Source organism: Dermacentor albipictus, chromosome 1, assembly GCF_038994185.2.
Source record: "Dermacentor albipictus isolate Rhodes 1998 colony chromosome 1, USDA_Dalb.pri_finalv2, whole genome shotgun sequence".
Classification (NCBI taxonomy): domain Eukaryota; kingdom Metazoa; phylum Arthropoda; class Arachnida; order Ixodida; family Ixodidae; genus Dermacentor; species Dermacentor albipictus.
This window is the reverse complement of record NC_091821.1, coordinates 243,162,257-243,182,852: the sequence shown is the minus strand read 5'-3', so window position 1 is coordinate 243,182,852 and position 20,596 is coordinate 243,162,257. Positions and strand designations below refer to the sequence as shown.

At 41.5% G+C, this 20,596-nt stretch overlaps 2 protein-coding genes across 4 annotated transcripts in view; both read right to left on the bottom strand.

Moving 5' to 3' along the window:
- Positions 1-13,922, bottom strand: part of slmb (beta-transducin repeat containing E3 ubiquitin protein ligase slmb) — a 44,062-nt gene extending 30,140 nt beyond the window's left edge. Inside the window, exons 1-2 of one of the 2 annotated variants that reach the window (XM_065431472.1) lie at positions 13,730-13,922; positions 2,111-2,352 (exon numbers count right to left, since the gene is read on the bottom strand). In XM_065431472.1, the coding sequence (XP_065287544.1) occupies positions 2,111-2,352; positions 13,730-13,771 (284 nt within the window). In that variant the 5' untranslated portion in view covers positions 13,772-13,922. Of the gene's footprint in view, positions 1-2,110; positions 2,353-12,755; positions 13,159-13,729 lie in introns of those variants that run through there. The other variant, XM_065431473.1, reaches the window with a different exon arrangement.
- A 426-nt stretch (positions 13,923-14,348) lies between these two features.
- Ranbp16 (Ran-binding protein 16) overlaps positions 14,349-20,596 on the bottom strand; it is a 109,943-nt gene continuing 103,695 nt past the window's right edge. For both annotated transcript variants that reach the window (XM_065431467.1, XM_065431468.1), the window contains exons 21-23: positions 19,489-19,631; positions 15,613-15,839; positions 14,349-15,540 (exon numbers count right to left, since the gene is read on the bottom strand). In XM_065431467.1, the coding sequence (XP_065287539.1) occupies positions 15,459-15,540; positions 15,613-15,839; positions 19,489-19,631 (452 nt within the window). In that variant the 3' untranslated portion in view covers positions 14,349-15,458. The remainder of the gene's footprint in view (positions 15,541-15,612; positions 15,840-19,488; positions 19,632-20,596) is intronic.

Below are 20,596 nucleotides of genomic sequence, written 5' to 3'. Positions count from 1 at the left end.
ATCCTTTCACCATAAAAAGACTTCCAAGGGTAAAGCTGGAGATGGTGAACAAAGCTTATTTGGTAATAGAATATTTTTCATAAAACTTCACACACTTGCATAAAACAAGTTTTAATTTCGGGAAAGTTGGCAGTGATGTGTTTGGGCTCAAATTTTTTATAGTAATTCGTAATAGTGGAACTAAAGCCATTGTGTACTCAAAGCATGCTCCTTTAGCAAAGAATCCCAAGACTAGCCTAAGTTTTGAGATACAGAATGTGGTGCAAATATACACTGGTGCTCCACAAACTATTTTCGCAAAGCCACCGTTACAAACTACAACAAACACTAAGAACTTTGTAGCGTATTTTGGGGCTGAATATAATCAAACTGGTGTTCTCGGGATTTGTACCAAATAACTTTAACAAAGGCACTGAGCACTCAATATTCGATTCCAAAATTGCATCATGTTTCACAGTCATTACATGTGAATTGCAGCTTAACGTCAATCAGTTATCCCACAATTCTGATGACTACTGCCACATCCCATTTTGCTGAAGAAATAACCTTTTTATCTGCCTTTTTTTTTTCGTAATCATTGAAGCCCTTCTTTGAAACACCTAGTATATTTTACTATTATACATATAAAAGGGCATTATACAACACAATGGGTATAATACATGTACCTGAAAATAAATCAAGCTACACAATTTTAACAAAAACTGTTTGGTTAGCATAAAAAGTATATCTAAAAGTTGAAAAAGGAAACCGAAAAAAAAAGAGAAAGTTTGGTGTGATCAATCTTGCAGCAGCAGTCACAATGCAGTTATTTGTTTAATAACTAGGAGCTTAAAGGGGCCCTCAACAGGTCTGGTCATTTTGAGCTGACGAGTGCAGTGCATGCATTGAGTGATAATGTTTGTGTCTGCAAAGTATTACATTGCTACACACCACAGAAAGATCCGAAATTCCAAACCAAGCGCAGTTTCTCCTCTTCGCAGCTGCCGCGCTCCAAGCCGGAGGACGATGTACTCGTGTGCCTGCACCTACGTACTGGTGTCCGCAGTGTGATGTCGCTCGTCGGGACACGGGACTTCGAGAATTATTCAAGACAACATCTGTTATCTGCGAGATCTGTTACTTGAATTGACGAATTGAAGTTTAGAGAAACAATAAAACACACAAATGGAATGTCTGCGTGTTTTTTGTTTTACTTCACGCCGAAGCAAGAGAGATGTACTTCAACTTCATCTGCTTGTTCCCACGGTCGTGCGGTCACGTGCGTAGGTATTGAAACTATGCCATTTTCTACCATGCTCCAGTGCGTGATCAAGCTCTGTGATCCACTTGCTCTGCCTCAGTATTCATGTAGCACTGAATTATACCGATAGTAATGTTTCCTTGTGCACTGCGTGCAAAATCATGAGCTGCGCGAATGAGACAACAGCTCGCACGTGACGCCATCAGCGGAAGTGCGTAACGGCGAAAAAAATAAAAGAGAGGAGAAAAAAAAAATGAAGGCGGGGCCTGTGACGTAGGTCCAGTATGGGAGAACGCAGGGAAGAAATCTCGCTTACAAAGGCTAGATGGGGCGAGTAGAGAGAGCGTCTTGCTTGGCAGTAGAGTCTGCCTGCTGAAATCATAGGTTCACAGCACTGAAATATTTCTATCTTGGCTATTAATGAGTCGATTTGAAAAATGTTTGCGGCAGAAGGCTCCCCAGAGGACATGTAACAACTTCCAGTGTATAACCAAAATTTGCTATGGGGCCTGGTGAGGGGCCCTTTAAGGTTTCAAAGAAGCACTATGGGCTCAAAGACTCTGGACAACTTTTACTCCATTGGCTTCTTTAAAATGCACATTAATCAAATGATTCGAAACCATACATAGTAGTAACATACCAGGACACACAGCGTACAAGCCACTTTGACTGCAGGGATGGCAATGGTAAAGGTATGCTGAAACGTACTTGTCACAGTCTCTAATGTGCAAAGCAACTCTTCAGAAGTTTAAGTCCATTTGGCCAAACTTAAATGGATTTAAACTTCCACCGTTTGTGTCAGTTAGGCATGGAAACAACTGTTTTCCTATTGCACTAAAGTGCAACATTGCAATGCAGCGTTGCACGTACCCCTTCTTCGGCAGTAAGGAAATGAAGTCGCGTTGCAGCATTGGCCTCAGGAAAGTGCTGATGCGCGAATGCTGGCAGTGAGACATGCGCGCTAGCAGCGCCTCAACAAACTGTGTCTGAACTTCTTCTGGCCAGGTGTCAAAAGAGATGAGGCACCGCTCACGATCAGCCTGTGATGCTGCATGCCCACCACCTGTACCGCTGCACTGTTTTGCGGACTCGCACAGTTGAGTCCCCTGCACCTTGAGGGGAAAAGAAAAAGCAGTTAACACAACCTCTTGCCAACCAACATGACAACAAACTGCACACAAATTCATAGTATGCACTAACTTAAAGGGCAACTCCAGCGATTTTTCAATGTCCACTGATATTAATAAAATTTTGAATATATGTTCTTTTACATTATGATTCATCCACAAGTGAACTGCTTTTAAGCAGAACAGCTGGAAGTGTCCATTGAAAGCAAATCATATCTAGTTCTCATCAGTCATGCCTTTAGGCAAAGAAAAAAAAATCTGTTGCAACATACAGGAGGCATTTTTCATTCCCGAAGATTTCATGATTGATAAGGTGCCGAAGCACTACAAGGGGCTACAGGAGGGTTCCAAATTAAATTTGACCACCTGGGATTCTTAAGCATGCAGCCAAAGGCCAATACACAGGCATTCCATTTCATCCCATCAGAATGATGCTGACATGACCCAGAATTCAACCCAAAACCTTGTGCAGAATGTCATATGCAGAGTGTCATAATGAACTTCTATTCAGAATAATGATTCACGATTTGTGGCCTATGGCACTAAGTAAGCACTATGCATTAGCCAATATTGCACCATGTTATGGTAGCTATGTGTACTCAAGTAGATGCTGGAAGTGCTAAAAAGAAGACACTCTGCATACTGAATATCAAAGTTGTGTGCTAAGTTCTCTAGCTCACTGAAATATATGGGAAATGTCAATTTGTCATGCACTCCCAATTATCCCTGATTCAATGTTTTAATTTAAGATTGTGCAGAAACACTTCAGTCTTTACAATAATTCTAACAAGATTAAACAACATTTGAGATGTCACACAAGTGCAAACTGTTCCGAGTGCACCTCTCCTGCTAAGCAAACCCATTGTAGATGTTCTTTCAATCGCAGAGAACTCTGCCGTTACACAGACATGAATGCACAAACCCAGTTTTTGTTATCGTCAGTCCCTGAAATCAAATACTTCTAAGCAGAACAATTTCAATGCCACCCCAGAATATATACCCAATAGTAGATTTAGATGCAGCAGCTGGCTGATGATCACAAAACACAATGCCAACTGGTTCTTAGTAGCACTAGGACAGCGAGTCAGCACATTTCCTGTACATATATTTAATAAATGCAATAACACTTAATACTCCCAGTCAGAGTGTGGACCTCAGATAAAAGGCTACAAGAAAGTAGCTTGGGGACATCCAGGGCCCAGAGAACAGTTGCTAACAGATGTCACACAATGGCAGCATAGAAGCACTATGTCAATGTACAGTCACAAAACAAATATTCCAACCCTTAAGGACACTGAATCTAACAAGAATCATTGAGGCATGAAATGTATGACAAAAATGGACACGAGAGGTAGAAAAAATTTAAACCAATTGGACATCACGAAGCAACATTACTCAATACTATTAATAAAATACTGCCTGCCCTGCCAGCTCAATCATGCTGCCTCATTTATAAATGCATACAACAGGGTTGCGGTCATTTTTATAAGTGACAGCACTATTGTTGCACTGTTGTTGCTGTTTTATTGAGGCAGGCATGCTAGTAATACACTCATGAGCATTTGAAACTGATGGCCGTCAAATAGTTTTTCAGTAGTGGTAGACATAACTACTGAATTTAATAAGCGTCCCCTAGATACTTGTCATTTAGGATTAACTAGTATGTAAACTGAAGTAGGTGTGATCAAAACGACACACTGCTTCAGAGGTAAGCTTCACAAGCACACCTTAACCAGAATTCCTTGAAGGCGCAAAAAAACAATGACATACTCTTTTATTGTGACCGTTTTAAAATGCTTGCCAAATGGACTGCAGCTACTTGATGTAGGGTTTGTTCACAACTGCACTTCTGGACATCACAAAAATTGGAGGTAGTGGTCACAGTGTAACGAACCTTTGTCGCATGCATCAGTTAATCTGGACTAGTGGTCACAAGCCACACAATTACCATGTCAACGAAAGCTGCACGCATGCCACGAACTATTTTCTTTCTTTCACTCAGTGACTGTGCTTTCAACATCGTATCATTAGCTTGGTCCCCAGCTGTCCCTTCCATCAGAACACGCAGCACCTTTTGTCCTCACTTTCTAACCCCTATTATTCAACCTAAAGCTTTCGGCAAGACTTCAACTAACGCACCGACTCACTTATCAGTGATACAGTTAACCCCCTCCACCCGTACACCCACCCACAATTTTTATGACTTACAGAGGAGCCCCTGAAGCTTAGAACGACAGAAAGCTGAGCTAGTTGGTAAGGATTCATAATGCAAGGAAGGGGTAAGGCTTGCAGACACGGACACAAGAGATGTGGACATCATGAATACCGTGTTGCGTCCATGTCCGCACGCCTTACCCCTTCCTTAAATTATGAGCCCCTGGAAACAAACCCCACGCGACAAAATTTGGCAAACTTAATGAATTTGTCACATTACATGATAATTCATTTGTTGCATGTTCGAGAAATTGAGGCCTCATACCGTGATTACGGAGTCAGCGGCTGTCTAACTGGAAAATAAAGAAAAAAAGGTGAAAAAATTTTGTGCCGGTGCTCGTGTGTGTCATTTACAGTGCGAAGCACTTAAAAGCAGAACGGCAGCAGCAGCATGACCACCCAACTTTGGTTACAATGACAGTGTTGCAATGCTGATGGCATGACGAGTGCTGCTTTCAATGTAGCAATCATTCTCAGGATTCAAAACTATTTCCTCTTAGACGTCAGCCAATGCAGTCTCTTCAGCATGCAGTCAGTCACTATATCGTCATCGTGCTACCGTTGTCACGCTGGCTCTTTTTCATTATTTTTCAGCTGCCACTGTCATCATCATCATGCCGTCATCGTGCTACCGTTGTCACGCTGGCTCTTTTTCATTATTTTTCAGCTGCCACTGTCATCATCATCATGCCATTAACTGCTTCACATAGAATGTTACTTAAAAAGCCCCTAAATCCATCTAGCTGGAAAATTTGTAGTGTAGTGGCAGTTATGTACCAGTCAACAATGAACAAAAGCAGTAATCAGTTTTCTAAATGATAACATAATTGTAAAGTTATGGCCATTTGATGACCACCTATGCGGCCACCACAGTTTCTCAATCGCCTTCACTACCCTTCCCATGGGCACTCTCTCCACTCTATCCAGCTACATGCAGTGCAACGAAAGCTATGGGTCACATCAGCCAACCAGAAGAAAGGCTCCTGCTTTGTCTGCTGCTGGTCACCCTACACACAACACTAACTGAATGGAAATTTTACAGAAGTACCAGTAGTACACAATGGGCAAGTTCCCTCCCTTCTCAGAACACACAGCCCACTCTCATCCCCTGTCAACTGCCAAACAGTTGACACTATTTACCCTCGTGACACCATAAATATGACCCTGCTGGAATCACGATGTGCGATTAAAAAAAAAAAGACAAAAAAACTTGCGACTTCCCTGCGGCACTTAGCAGTCATGTTCGCCAAAGATTATTGGCAGAGTACTGGGTAAACAATGCACGTGTTTATTTAAAATGTGTTCAAGGTGAGGGACCAAACGAAAGAGAAGGGTAGGGAATTGAACCGGAATGGGAAGTCCAATTTGAACATAGGTTCAAAACTTCAACAGTGATTTAGGGGCCACAGCCTTGAAGGATGCCAAAGGTGCCCAAGTTATTTTAGCAATTATTCCTAACTACACTTGTTATCTTGAAGTTTTGCGTATCTTCAGTTCCCTTATCCTACTAACACACCTTAGCTCTGCATCTGGCTACTCAACAGAATGATTTAAGTGCAGAGTAAGGATTACACTACAACATGATGTATTATATTAGACACTCAAACTTGGTCCTCCAGTACAATACTGCATAGCACATAAAATATAATTGAGTAGGAATTTTTTTTAAATAACAAAATCGTGGAGAAACACGAAAGTTCTAAACATAATATGATAGAATATAAACTAATAAAGATTATTACATTTAAGTATGCACAAAAGTATGCGCAGGACCCGCATACAGCTACAGTAGACTTGGAACAGCGAATACCAGTCATGCACACTCGTAGACTGAAGCCTTCAACAAGCCAGTCAACCCTGTCAAACATATATATGTGGCCTACATTTCTACACGGTAACCTGTGCAACCAGGATATATGCCAATTTCAGAGGTCAGATGCACATTCATTCCACGAATTTGCACATGGACAGCAGCAACACCATAAAGCTCCTACCACAAGGTACTAAGTTCCAGACAGATTTGTGGTGTAGTCAAGAATAAGGCAACACCAAAAGTCTGCTCACGCAGATCAGTCTGCCCCTGTCAGATCATAGCACTAACATCACAAGCGGCTAGCACTAAAAGCATGAAAGCCAGTTGATGTCAAAAATCTGTCGGAAACTTGTTCCTTGTGGTTGGGCCTTAAAGAGTGGCACTGCTACCTATGCAAACGGAATATGAGGCCACAAGGTTATCTCAAAGCAAGGCTGCAAGCAGGGAATGCATGCTTTGCTTTCACTTGCCATATGCTTTAGTCATCATCATTAGGGAGTAAATTGACCATTTTGCGAGCACTCGAAGCCGGTTTTACTACCAACCACCACCGGACCAGTGTGTCTCCTGTGCACACTCGCATCACTCCATGAAAAATTCAAAAAGTGACAGAGCCTGAGTAGGGCCAAGCCGCTATGGAGTCTGTGGAGGCTTACTGGCTACACGGCCACAGGTAGGGTTCCACCCCCATCGATGTGCCTAGCTTTAGTCAGCAGTAGGGTCATTAGAAGGGCCTCACACACATGCTTTCCCATCGGCAGATCGCCGCAGCATAATTGCTGCTGATCCAACAGCCTACTTCAAACTAAAGAGCCCGGCACTTGTGCGGCTCTCCAAAACCACTTGGCCAGTGCCAGGGCCAGTGCCGGAGTTGCAACAAGTCTACCTGAGGCATCTTTAAGCCTTTCATATGATTTGTACACTTAGGTATCGCTCTTTACCAGCATTCAAAACTAAAGACAATGAGTTCTGTTAGACTATGCTATCACCATTGCACCTGTTAGTGCAATGTAGGTTTCCATCAAATACTCAATGTGTAAAATTGAGCTTCCACAGTCAGCACGACATACTAAAGCTAAGCTAGGTGGCACACGGGGAAAGAATTTGCAGCAGCAGCAGCAAAAACACAGCTTTGAGCACGTAACAAACCTGTCTCAAACCGAGTCCACATTGGTAGCTAAGTACCTTTCTTATTTTTATTTTTTTCACTTCAGTAAACAAAATCAGTCTAAATCAAAAAGTCAGGACAGAAGTAAATTGTCAACATATGGAGCAGGTGAGCGGAGTGTTCCATTATGGCCAAATACCCATGTCACAAGTGCCCTAAATAGTGACTGAAAGCTATAGCCACTGGACTCATCAAGATCATATCTCCAAAAGAAAAGGCACCAATGTCGTAGTAGAGCAGGTTAACTGACCCAAAAGAGAAAATTTTACTCTTTACCAAACCTTTACTCTTTCTTCTGGATATTAATGGCATTATTATTGCAAGCTGTCCTTGGGTCCAAATTCGACTGTTTGCTGACGATTGTGCACAATACAAAAAAGTTAATTCCACAAATGACCAAGACATAGGTGTTAGTGTCGATAACATAGCCAAATGGGGTATGAATGACCTACTGACTAACATCTCTTGTATTAGCCTTTTTGCAAACTGTGCCCTTTACCGTCTTATCCAAAGCTTCCATGACAACATTGCACTTCAAATCGATTTACAAATGGTTGAAAATTGGCGTAGAATAGTGTTAATGTCATTGACTGTCAGGAAAACTTCGCAGATCTCATTCCACCACCGAGCTTCCTACCAAGCACATAGGTACGTCATTTTTGGCTCCGAGTTATCTACAGTGTCATCATTAGTACCGGGGTATCACAGTGATGCACGATCTCAGCAAGTTGCATCATACAGCAAGTATAAGAAACGAAGCTCACCATGTCTTTGGCTATGTTCGGTGCAACCTTAAATTTGCCCAGTCTTACATAAAAATGTTAACGTACCAAATGTTTGCTCATCCCAAGCTGGAATAAGCAGGCACAGTTTGGGATCCGAACCAGATTAACTTACAAAAAGCTCTCGAGTCCATCCAAAACCGTGCTATTAGATTTGCTTTTTTCATAATATTCTCACTATTCCAGCGTCTCTGAACTAAAACAAAGCTAACCCTTTCTGTCTCGAGTCATGCAGAAAAAAAGTTTTATCACTCGTCTCTTGCTCGCTCGATTATCATACCTGCTCATTGCCTTTGCACAGTTGGTGCATCATGTGGTGGCGTTGAGTGGAAATATGGGCAGGAAGAAATGGAGTGGACAGGGCAGACGCTCACTTACAACTAAAGTTTAATAAGAGGCATTCCAGGGAGCAGAAGGCCACACACGCGCAGTCACAAGGCTGACACTCGTGCACAATCGCATGCAAAAATTGTAAAAAATGCTAACGCCCTAAGAGATATCGAATTTCTTTATCCGTCAGGGCAACTGACGGGAGACTAACACATGTTGCAGATTGTGCGTAAATCTGGCCAGCCTCAATCATTTCTCTTGCCAGTCTGTCATTAACTGGTGTAAAAATGGTTGCATTTCTAAATAGCACAGTGCAACTGCAACCTTTGATGTGTGCAGGTAGGTGCATGCCACCCCCAACAGCCTTTAAAGATGGCGAGTGCTCCCTGAGTAAGTCTTTATGCACAAGGTCGAGCACAGCTTCAGTTTGCAGGTGTCATGTCTCGAAAGTTCGGGTTTCCCCTCTAGTCTGTTGGCGATCATGGGAGGTTCGCTTTTAAAGAAGCTCAAAATGGCACCCGCTGTAGCCAAACAGGAAAAGCGGAAACCAAAAAAGGTTGTGGTGATGCCATACATACATGCAGTTTCGCACAACCTGAAGAAAGTAGGACGCAAGCATCAGGTGGACGTAGTTTTTACAGCCCCCTGTAAGCTCGCTAAGTTGTGCTCTCTAATATGTGATCGAAGCAAGAAGGAAAGGGCAAAAAATGCATGTGAGAAGAGATATGTAAACCCCCTTGTGACTTGCGCTACTGAGGTCATTTACTGGATTCCACTCCACTGCGGTAAAGTTTACATTGGCCAAACCAGTCAATGTATAAACGACGGACTCGGGGAGCATTCAGCGTCTTTGAAGGCTATTGCGGGTGGTATGCACCTACCTGCACACATCAAAGATTGCGGTTGCACTTTACTATTTAGAAATGTAACTATGTTGAAGAAGTCTAATGACAAACTGGCGAGAAATTATTGAGGCTGGCCACATTTACGCACAGTCTGCCCCGCGTGTTAGTGTCCCGTCAGTTGCCCTGACAGACAAAGAAATTATCTCCTTGGGCGTTAGCATTTTTTACAATTTTTGCAAGCGATTATGCATGCACATATGCGGCCCTCCATTCCCTGGAAAACCTTTAATTAAACTGTAGTTGTGAGCGTCTGTCCTGTCCACTCCATTTCTTCCTGCCCGTATTTTGGCTCAATGACACCACGAGTGAATCATCTGCCCACCGACGCTGCGCACCACTCCAATCCTAGTCACTTCAAGTCATTCATCGAAGACCTCGCACAAATGTAACAACCCACCCCTCATGTAATACCCCGCACGTGGAGCATTCGAGGTATCAATAAATAATAAATAAATGTAACAGAGCAGTGTGTTCCTTCCAATTACTAAAAGACCACCCTTTGAACCTATACACCTATAGACAACCTATAAGCTCAGTTAATGTTCATATCGAACATTTGTTCACCTTCCTTCCGAAAACTGCTTTTTAAGGCATAAGCTTAAAGGAGTCGCCCACCAATGTTAAACTGCTCAGATACAACTCACTAATCAGACCTAAACTAGAATATAGAATATGCATGTATTGTTTAAGACTCTTACACTAAGATAAACACAAACAAATATGAGTGAATCCAAAGAACGGCTGCGAGGTTTATATTTAATAAATTTTCCATATCCAATACTTCCAGTGAAATAATGCAGTGCAATCAAATACAGCCACTCGAAGTACAAAGTAAAGAATTGAGGCTATGGTTCCTTCACATATTTAATGAACTAGCAATTGAACACTCCTATTTCTGTCTACCCTAACGACCAATCGTACCCAAAAACACCGTGAGAATGCTCAAAACCTTGCACGAACAGACACTTGTTTTCTTTCTTCCCACATACAATACTTGACTGAAATTCCTTATTGCTAATATTTTCTTAAAACTTACAGTTCACTGTTCATTCACTTACTTTGTATTACCTGTTTGATTACGATGCCTACCCTGCTTGGACCTTGAACCCGCAGTATGTATTAGATAAATTTAAAATTAAAGTCTGGGGTTTTACGTATTAAATAATCAAAATACTGCGATTATTGGCTTAAATGTACACTTAAATGTAGCTACTACTCTAACCAATGGAACTGGACATGTGATGGTGTAACAGTGAAGCAGAGATGGTGTCATTTATTGAGCAATAACTATGCTCATGCTAAAAATACAACTTACAAACACACTATACTGAAACACTGAATGCCAAGTGTTCCAATAGTGCACTTAATATCAGTGAAAGCAAATCGTTACATTTGACTTATTCTAGACTCGCGATCAAAAGATGCCTGACCATGGGATGGTAGTGGGGAAAATGAAACCTCTGGTTTAGCTCTTGTGATACCGTGACATAACCGTCCCAGCAGACTGGCTTGTATACAAAAAGGCATAAACTGTGCATGTGGTTCTTACTTCCTGCTGTGCAGACACCAAGCGTTTAGGCATGCCCTTAAGGCTTTTCCCCCTACAGCTTATTACCGCAGACATCTTTTTTTTTCACAATGCAACACAGCAGACAAACTGCATTCTAGGCATTGTACCCAGAAAAAAACTCTGTGTTGGACATGCTTAAAAGTGGACACTGAGGTCCCTTAATAGTTCCCAAGCTTTAATTAATCAGGAAACAGTAATGAAGCAGAACACATGGTCATTAAGAGCCTTAAACAGCACTCAAGGCCACGATGAGCAATAAGGCAGCGGTACAACTATGAAAAATACAAGCACAAATTAATGTACGATTAAGTTTGCAAGGACCTCTGCTTATGGCTTTCTCATGTCAATGTGGAAAGCACTACTGACCAGTTATCTAATTTTGCTACAGCAAAGCGCAACACTGTCAGAGTTCCCCTAACTGTCAGAAAGTTGCCGAAGAAAATTCAATTTGCTAGTGACCGCAAAAAGTGGAACCCGACTCCCCTATTATGCCTTCAAATCATCTCTTCCATAAATATATCTACCATCTTCATCATGGCGCAAACAATTAAGCAAATGATAAAAACACATCTTCAAGCCAAGCAATAAGGTCATTTTTTTTTCTAATAAGCTGACTACACTTTACAAACACTACTACTAATGCGACCAGGGCAGTTTCCAAAGATACAAGACTTGCAACGGGCAGACAAGTTCAGTGAAACGAATTCGTACAAGCCATTTGTACGAATTTGTACCCTGGAGACAACGGTGGGGCACTTATTTCAAATTTCGGCCTCACCGACGCAAATAGACTCACTTAAGCGGCAGCAGTCTACACCACGCCCGATGATGCTGATTACCTAGCGTGTCGGCAAGGCATTGCCGACACGCTAGGCATGTAAACCATTGGCATGTAAACAGCCTATGGATAGACGCGTTGAAATGCACTCGATACAGCCCGCGATAGTATTTCGTAGGTTACAAGGTACCGCGAGGTGAGTCATGTATTGTTACTATCGGCGTCCACAGCATCTCAACGCTTCACGCTATCAGGAGTAATTCTGCGCGCCAACAGTTCCTTTCACAAAACAGGCTATGCCGCAGATTTCCAAACGAGACGTTTTACTCACTCGTATGATTTCCAACTTTCTAAATTAATCAATTCTAAAATTATCCAATGGAGGAATCAGTTTCTCGAACGAACGCTTAATCACGGCCCAAGACTCGTATCCAGTATTACGAGACCACGAAACTAACTTCTAGGCACCGCGCATTGGACAGTCACAAAAATGGAACGCTCAGTTGGCGTCAACAGCGTCTCAACGCGTCTAGCTGCGCGAAAAGGCAACCGCGGTCACTGAAAGAACGCTAAGGCCACGAAATGCAGCGAATTTCGGCGCGAAACGTCTAACCTCATTCATAATATGTTAAACTTTATAAAAATGCCGAATGAGTCCGTTTCTCGAACACTCGACAAACAGTGGCCTCAGACATCGTAAAGGGGTTTCTCGCGTAAGTGGAACGCAGGCTACAGGGCACAGATGTCCTGGAGCCTGCATATCGACACGATGACGGACGCAATCCTACATGCGCTTTTTTTTTTCAGGTATATAATAAGTACACTTACGCCCATGAAGTGTGGTCCAATCATAAAGTGTGCGCACAGCAATACTGCGCAACGAACGATACGATTACACGTCGGCTGTCCAAGCAGAGCTGTCACAAGTGGCAGGCAGCACAAGGAAAGGCGTTCGAATGGGCAGCGACAGCTGAGCCACCTGGCTAGTTCACCCCCTATTCTTCGGGAAAATAGGGCTCTGGCTGGCGACCGACGAGACACAAACGGGGCAGTTCTAAAGCAGCGCACGAGCACGAACCGGACATGGGCAGAGGGCGCTCACCACCTAGGCCTAACCAATGCTATGTTTACCAACAAGTTAAGCGACTGTGCACTCTCTTGTATCAGATGCCGACCACGAGACAGTTCCGAACACCTGAACAGCGGTCATTCATCCCACCCATCCGTACGTGAAGGAACGGATGAAAGACCGCACTAGACACATCGCTGTGTAAACTCCCCATGCAACTTTCGAGTGCCGCACACACACAAAAAAGTTAAAAGCTTATTATTTTCAATCAATTTATATCATGGTCATTAACATGAAAAATTCTACTGCTTTGTAAGGGCTAATAACATAAGTTTCTTTGATAACTTCGACCCATAAACAACGCGAACAGGTATACTGTATAGCTGCAGTGCAAGACTAGAAGCAAGCGCACTTTCAATTCAGACATCTTGTACGGACATCCAAGGAGTTTTCAGGGACCTCTTCACTGTTATTGCTTATAAAACTTAAAGTAATAAGCGAAGTAGCGGGGCATGACAGGGCTATGGGAGCGCACCGTTTAAATTAGGCCTAGAGAGAGTGATGTACACGGATAGCAGTAAATAAGTATTTACAAGCACATCATCGTATACGCATTCACAATCACACACAACCATGTCTTAAGTCATTGCAATAGTTCACAGCGCAATTGTGACATCCGAAACATTAACGCTAGGCCTCGACCATCACATCACTACAGAATGTAGATACCAACCTGCCCAGGCACATTTTTCTCTTCCGACAGTGTTGTCTCCATTACCGTGTCCAGAACTCCAAACTCCAGAATTTCACGAAAAAAGAACGGAACAGATGCACAAGCTATGTATACGCTCTATAAACACAATACAATCGGTCGCACAAAGACGGAAGTGTGAAACGTCGAAACGTGGTGAAACGGAAATGGCGGCCCCTGGCGGCCCTTTTCAGGATGCGCCTATTGCTCTGTATCTGTTTGCTCTAAGGCAAAGAGCTCAAAGGAAAGCGCAGGAAGGGGCCGCTGGAGAGGTCACGGTGGTAGCTAGCCCAACCAGTCTCGGCGCCTTAGATAAAGGTCAGCCGAGGCGGAAAATTCAAAACCCTTATTTTGGCACCTACGGACGTTCCTTTCCACTGCAACTCCCTGCAGCCGCGTAACCCAGAAACGTTTTTTTTTTTTTTTTTTCCGTTCGTGCACTTAGAATCATTAAAACTAACACGGTCCGCCAGCGTCGAGTCCTTGTGGGTCCAAAATATTTAAGACTTACGAATATTGCTATGCATAAGTGAAATATTAACAAGCTTTCCTTTCCCCACATACACACCAATTAAATACCCAAGAAAAACAATAGACATGCTGTATTTACATCAGTTTATTTATGTACAACTCTGGGTAAAAAAATATCAGCACGTGTTCCATTGGAATGAAGACTTCTTAACAAAAAGAACGACAAAAATAGAACAACAGGGTAAGATGACAAGACATTCAAAATAAATAAATCACTGCACTTGCCAACCCTAGCAAATAGTCTTCTGCTTTAATATGTACACAGCATCACTCCTCACTGAGATGCTTAAATAAAACATTCAACAGACAATCATTGGCCATATTTTTAAAGGATTCTTTTCCTGCCAATCTATTCATTTCTACCTCGCTGAATGGCCGTATCACTGTGATAGCAGGGACGCAGCTTCATGCAAGCCAAAGAAAGGCATCAAGAATAGAAAAGGAAAATAATTGTTACAAGATATAGCTCCACACATCTGTAAACAATGTCTTGCCCCTGAACTGGCTTTACTCATTAAAGAATGAAAAGAAGCATCATTCATACATGCATACTACACATACAAACAGAAAAAGCAAACAACTTGCTCAAACAATAAAAAATACATTCATATGGGCTGAGAAAAACGAAAATCTCACAAAAAGCTATTCACCCTTAAAATCTTTTGAAAACATATTATGGTCGTAAATGATTTGCACCATCAGTGCCCTTCACACACACACAAATGTTACAATATAACTACTCCATTCTTAAAAATATTTTCAATAGAAAAAACAAGGTTTTCAACTTCAATACATGCCTCAAAGTGCAAAAAACAATCTTGCAACCATCCTTATACACCTTTTGAAGACAAATCATTAGCTTTATCTGCTTGGAGAAAATCCACACCAGCAGAGAGCTTTTCATAGAAACAGTACAGAACAAAATATTTCATATAGAAAAGCTTCATAAAGACAACACATTATAATACTCAAACTGCTCATAAAAATCACACCAGCAGGCTGCATTCCCAAAATTTTTCATTGCCACTTCACTAGGATCAAAATTTTCATCCTTCTTCAGTAGAATGTAGGAGTGGTCATGATCTAATGCCAGGCCAGGAATAAAAATAAGGGCAGATATCTCCTAGGGTAGCAATGGCAGCAGCCGGGTCTATCTCTCTCTCTCCAACGTAAAGATGTGCTATGTCATCATGTCCAGTGATGCAGGGCCTTTCAAGGAATCGTTGATGTCCCTCCGGAAGACAGACAGGTTCTGTGTAAACCTGAATCACAAAGAACAAGAAGCAATAGGTGTCAGCTATGTGTAGAAATGCAAACACGTACAGCAGACTCACCTATCCCTGTTCTTCGTGAGCAAATTGCGTTCAATGCCATCCATGAGCGAATCAAACCACTGAGACATGGTTGCCTGTTTGTCAACAGGCTGGCTGCTCACTAGGCTCTGGCGTAGCTGGCCAAAGTATTCCTCATTGAGCAGAATAAGCCCCAGCAAGGGTCGTGACATAGACCACTGATTGCGACAGTCTTCAAACATGATGATGTTCAAGATGGTGCTGAGCATCTGGAAAAGAATTAGTTTCTTTATATATACAGCACATTAAGCATAAATGCTATTCAACTCTCGGTGCAAAGCTCTTTCTCTTGCTGGAAACACAAGCTTGACAAAATACAGTTCAGATGTCTTCACTGACATAGCAAATACACTACAAGCATCCACATGACCAATTTCAGCCCATACAGCAATCACGAGTCAAATGTTTAAAAGGATATTATAGCTGTCACTAGTTTTTAAATAAATACCCCAGTTACAAACAGCAGTTCAACAAATGCAGTAACAGTGTTGTTGAAAAGGAAGCTACAAACCAAATTCACATAGTAATACGAGCACATAAACCATGGCCGATATAAAGTAAAACTATTCCAATGAGTTTTTATTCCAAATCGGTCATTAACGTTCCCTCATAGGTCAGACTGGTTTGAGTCCAGCAAATATGGGCAGGCGCCACACCCAAATGGGCTGAGCCCAAGCCATTCTTTGTGTCTGTACAAGTTCTAGTTGAAGAAGCCAGCACGAGAAGATGTTTCACAGTGAAGGTAAGTCTCCATTATATGAGCACTGTATATGATGATTTGATGCCCAGTGAGAAGCACCTGCTTGCCCCTAGTTCCAGTTTCATTTCTAGTATGCCAGATTTGCAATGAATTTCTAGTATTTTGTAAGTTTAAAAGTATTATTTAATGCAGGATTCAGAAACACTGTTTATCCCCACTGATGACTTCGTAAAAGCACATTTTAATCCAATATCGCATAGCTCTATCCACTATAATGGGATAGCGCATGATATAGGGTTAATTCTCTCAGACACCACTTCTTATTATAGAAAAACAAAAGTATTGCTGCATGACAATATACTCAACTACGGCCTCAGATAAACAAACACAAATGAGAAAAATACCTAATGGGAACCAAGGGTCAAGTTATGCATACATATACAACTGTGAGCAAAAGTATATGGACCACAGGCTCAACAAAAAACAACTTGTTTGTAATTCTGGAACACAAACTGAACTCTACAAGTGCACTGCTTAGTTTGGAGTGCAGTCTTCAACTTCAAGTTACCTTCATAGGTGGAGAAAAAAATCAGCTGTATCACAGAATCGTTGGTCAGCACCATTTTGCTCAGGGGAGCACTTTTTCACACCACGAATGAGAAAATGTCATTTATACATCAGCCTTATGAGGCACAGCTGTCTATAAAGATTGGAAAACTTCTCAATGGTCTCATTTGTTTACTTTTGTCACAACATTCTGTTTTAAATTGCATTATCTTCGTCAAAAGGTTGAAGATGAAGATGAAATTGCTACCGATTGCCATGCAAAGGTTGACAAATGATATAAATGCTTTAAATCTTATGGACACCTTACAGGCACCTCGAAAGTGTGATGTTCATCTGAATTAACAACCAAATGCTCAATGTACACATCTGTGTACAAAGACTAGATTATGGGGTCTTACGTGCCAAAACCGCAACCTGATTATGAGGCATGCCCTAGCGGGAACTGGAAATTTGAACCACCTGGGGTTCTTCAACGTGCACCTAAATCTATGTACACGTGTGTATTCGCATTTCGCCACCATCGAAATGTGGCTGCTGTTGCCTGTGTACAAGGCACCTTAAAGGGTTAATGTGATTATGAATGTTACCCATGTGAACTAATGTGAGATGTCTCTATTCAGTACAGTACACCGTCACTTAGTCATGTCTATTACTTAAAAAATAGTTTACATAATTACCTACCAAACAATAATTGATGGTGTCTATGGTACTCTGAGGAGTGCCACTACCAGGAGTTCTTTAACATGCCCCAATATTCTCAACTACACAGGGGTATTTGCATTTTGCCCATAATAAATTGCTTTAGCAAATGAATAATTAAATACTCTCATGTGGAATGTGCAGGGTGAACCTTTGGCACTCCTAACATGCAAAAGTAATCATCATTACATGTTGCTGTAGGAGTTACCAGTATGAGTTAGGCAACCAAGATCATCACTGGACGACAAATAATTAGCAAAATGTTTCGGACCCTTTATGGATGAGTTATGCCTACAGGAAACACGCCCGAAAACATTTCCTTGCAGAGTCTTGGTATTGAGTACAGAGTTTCTGGCTAAACGTGGCAGCATGCATCCATTCATTGGTTTAGAGCAGGAACACAGGTCACGGAAAAAGTTTGGCACAAGACTTGCTTTCTCTTGAAGGTGCAGTCAGAGGAAGGAGACAGACTGGTGCAAGATCTCTAGCTGCAGTGGTATCACACACGCAAAGTGAGGCAGAAGTAATGTACCCCTATGGTTCACATATGACAAGAGCTGTCTGTACAAGTTCCAAACGAAGCCATAGGTGGCTTGGGGTGAAGCCTACTTCCAGTTTTCTGCATGCTTTAGCCCCCTAATGCTCATAAACGTTCTGCAAAATATTTTTTCTTTCTGTAGATTATGCTTATTCTCAGTGTATTTTGCCCACTTAGATGGAAATTAAACATTTTTGGGGGGGTATTTAAGATGTGTCGGGGGTATTTTGTCAGGTTTCGGGTATTTAGAATGTGTCTCGTCCTTAGACCACAGATCAGTAAAGATAAAACTGTTCTACTCTAAAGGGATATGTATTACTTCGAATCTCTATTTAGTTAACTTTGCAATAATAGGTTGATTACTAATTTGAAAAATGAAGCTCAAACTTCTATTTTTCAAATTTTGCTCTGATAACTAATTGTGCTTTTAGTATACCCATCAAAGACCCTACGTAGGAAAACCACTTCCTCTTGAAAAAAATCACTTTTCTTGAAGTTGACTTTAAGCTGGGCATTACTGAGGGTGCTCAGGACTTGAGAGAGAAGATTCTGGTGTTGTTCTTTAATGTTACAAAAAAAGATGATGTAGACATCACAAAAAGTACAAAGGTGCATTTTCAATATGTAATTCATAATCTTTTGAAACCAAGCTGGAGAGTTCTACCAGCCAAAGGGCAGGTGATTATACTCAAATAAGTCAAAAGGCGTAACAAATGCAGTGTACTTCTTTGTGTCCTCAGTGAGGGAAATTTGCCAAAACCCCTTACAAAGATCGATGCGAGAAAACCGGTGGCATCCTCCTGTTTCGTCTTTAATAGTACCTATTTTTGGCACTGGGAAAGGTACAAGTTCCATTTGCTAGTTAAGAGCTCTATAATCCGTGCAAAGACGGAAAAAGCCACCTTCTTTGGGTGCAATTGTTATGGGTGAGCACTGCGTCAATGTGACATCCTAGATTTCAGAAATACTCACTCACATTTGGATCATTGTGGCACAATAAGTTCTCAAGAATTGCAAAGTACAGTCTTCTGCTCCCTTGGAACACAACATAGTTCATTTTTACCAGCATAAGATTAACTAGGCCTGAGCAGACGGAGTCAAAATCTGTGATGTCATGGTGCAGGAACTTGAACACAGCTGGTGCCATTCATCTTTCGCTTTTGGGTCTTTTCTCCCTTACCAAGCCTTCTCTCATGGTAAGAGCAAAATTTTCAGTTCTGTTGAAGGGTAACTTACTAATACAGCTTAATTTATTTTTCATCTAAGAGTCCCTTTAGGCTAAATGTGTCTCACAGTAAGTGAGAAATCAGGTAAAACCATCTCAAAGGAAAAGAGCAAAAGAGTATATACAAACCTGTTGTAAAATTTCAGGATGCAGCTCCAGGACGCGAAGGCAAGGCTCAGGAGGTCCTTTTGAAGTCCCCTTGGACAAGCGGCGAAAGAGAAAGCTGACAATGTGGTCTAGTGTTGCGCAGCATCCTGTGCATACCATTGTGTCTGCAAAAGAAGTCATAGTGCTGCTCAATCATCTCGCAGCTCACTGCTGCTGCTAACAGCTTTGGCATGGCGAATAGTGCAAACAAGATTCTAGAAGAAATTGTGAGAATAGAAACTTCAGTGCATTCAGAATTGCTTCTTCCTTTTTCTTCCTTAGGCCATATTTTATTGTCTCTGAGCCCTTACTTGGGCACATTCTGAGTTTCTAGTTTAAATCCAGCAGTGTGGTTGAGCAACATGAAAATTTCAGATAAAAAAAATTTACCAATAATTTAAGTTCCAAATGCTTGTTTCGCATTACAAGGGCAATTATTTAAGCTGGATGTTACATTGTACTGACATTAAGAAACATAGAAAAATACTATGAGACAAAAGTGTGTCAAGAGGCCGATGCACTGGCAAGAAACCTCAAGTTTCTGTCTTGCTTAATAAATGTTTGAAACAACAAAAGTGTGTCAAGTCTGAGGCTCTTACTATACATTCATAATGATCATGGAATCGGTAAGCTACCAAAGCTCAGTTACACAAGCAAGCTTGCATTTCTCAGTGATAACCAAAAGACTGACCTTTTTCATTTCATTTTGGCACATGCATACCTTACCTGTAAACTTTCAAATTAGAGCAAATACTGCTGACATAACATGGGGGAGGAAGAATAGTGGCGAATTTAAAGTTTGCCCTGAGTGCACACCTTTTGTGGGAATTACCAGGCGTTTCTTTTTATGCAAAATGCGTTTTTAAAATACTGTCATATCTAGGCACTTGCCGTCTTTGTGTCGAGAGGCTATGTGGCTAGGTGGACATTAGTAGTGAGAATTGTTTCAATAATATCTACACTAATTAATATATGCTGCTTAACTTTTAAATAACAGACCTTAAGGTACATGTTGTAATTGTAAATGTAAGCCAAAGAGTAGTGAAGATTGTTTCAAACTATTAGAGGCATGCTTTTGAGAAACTGTTAG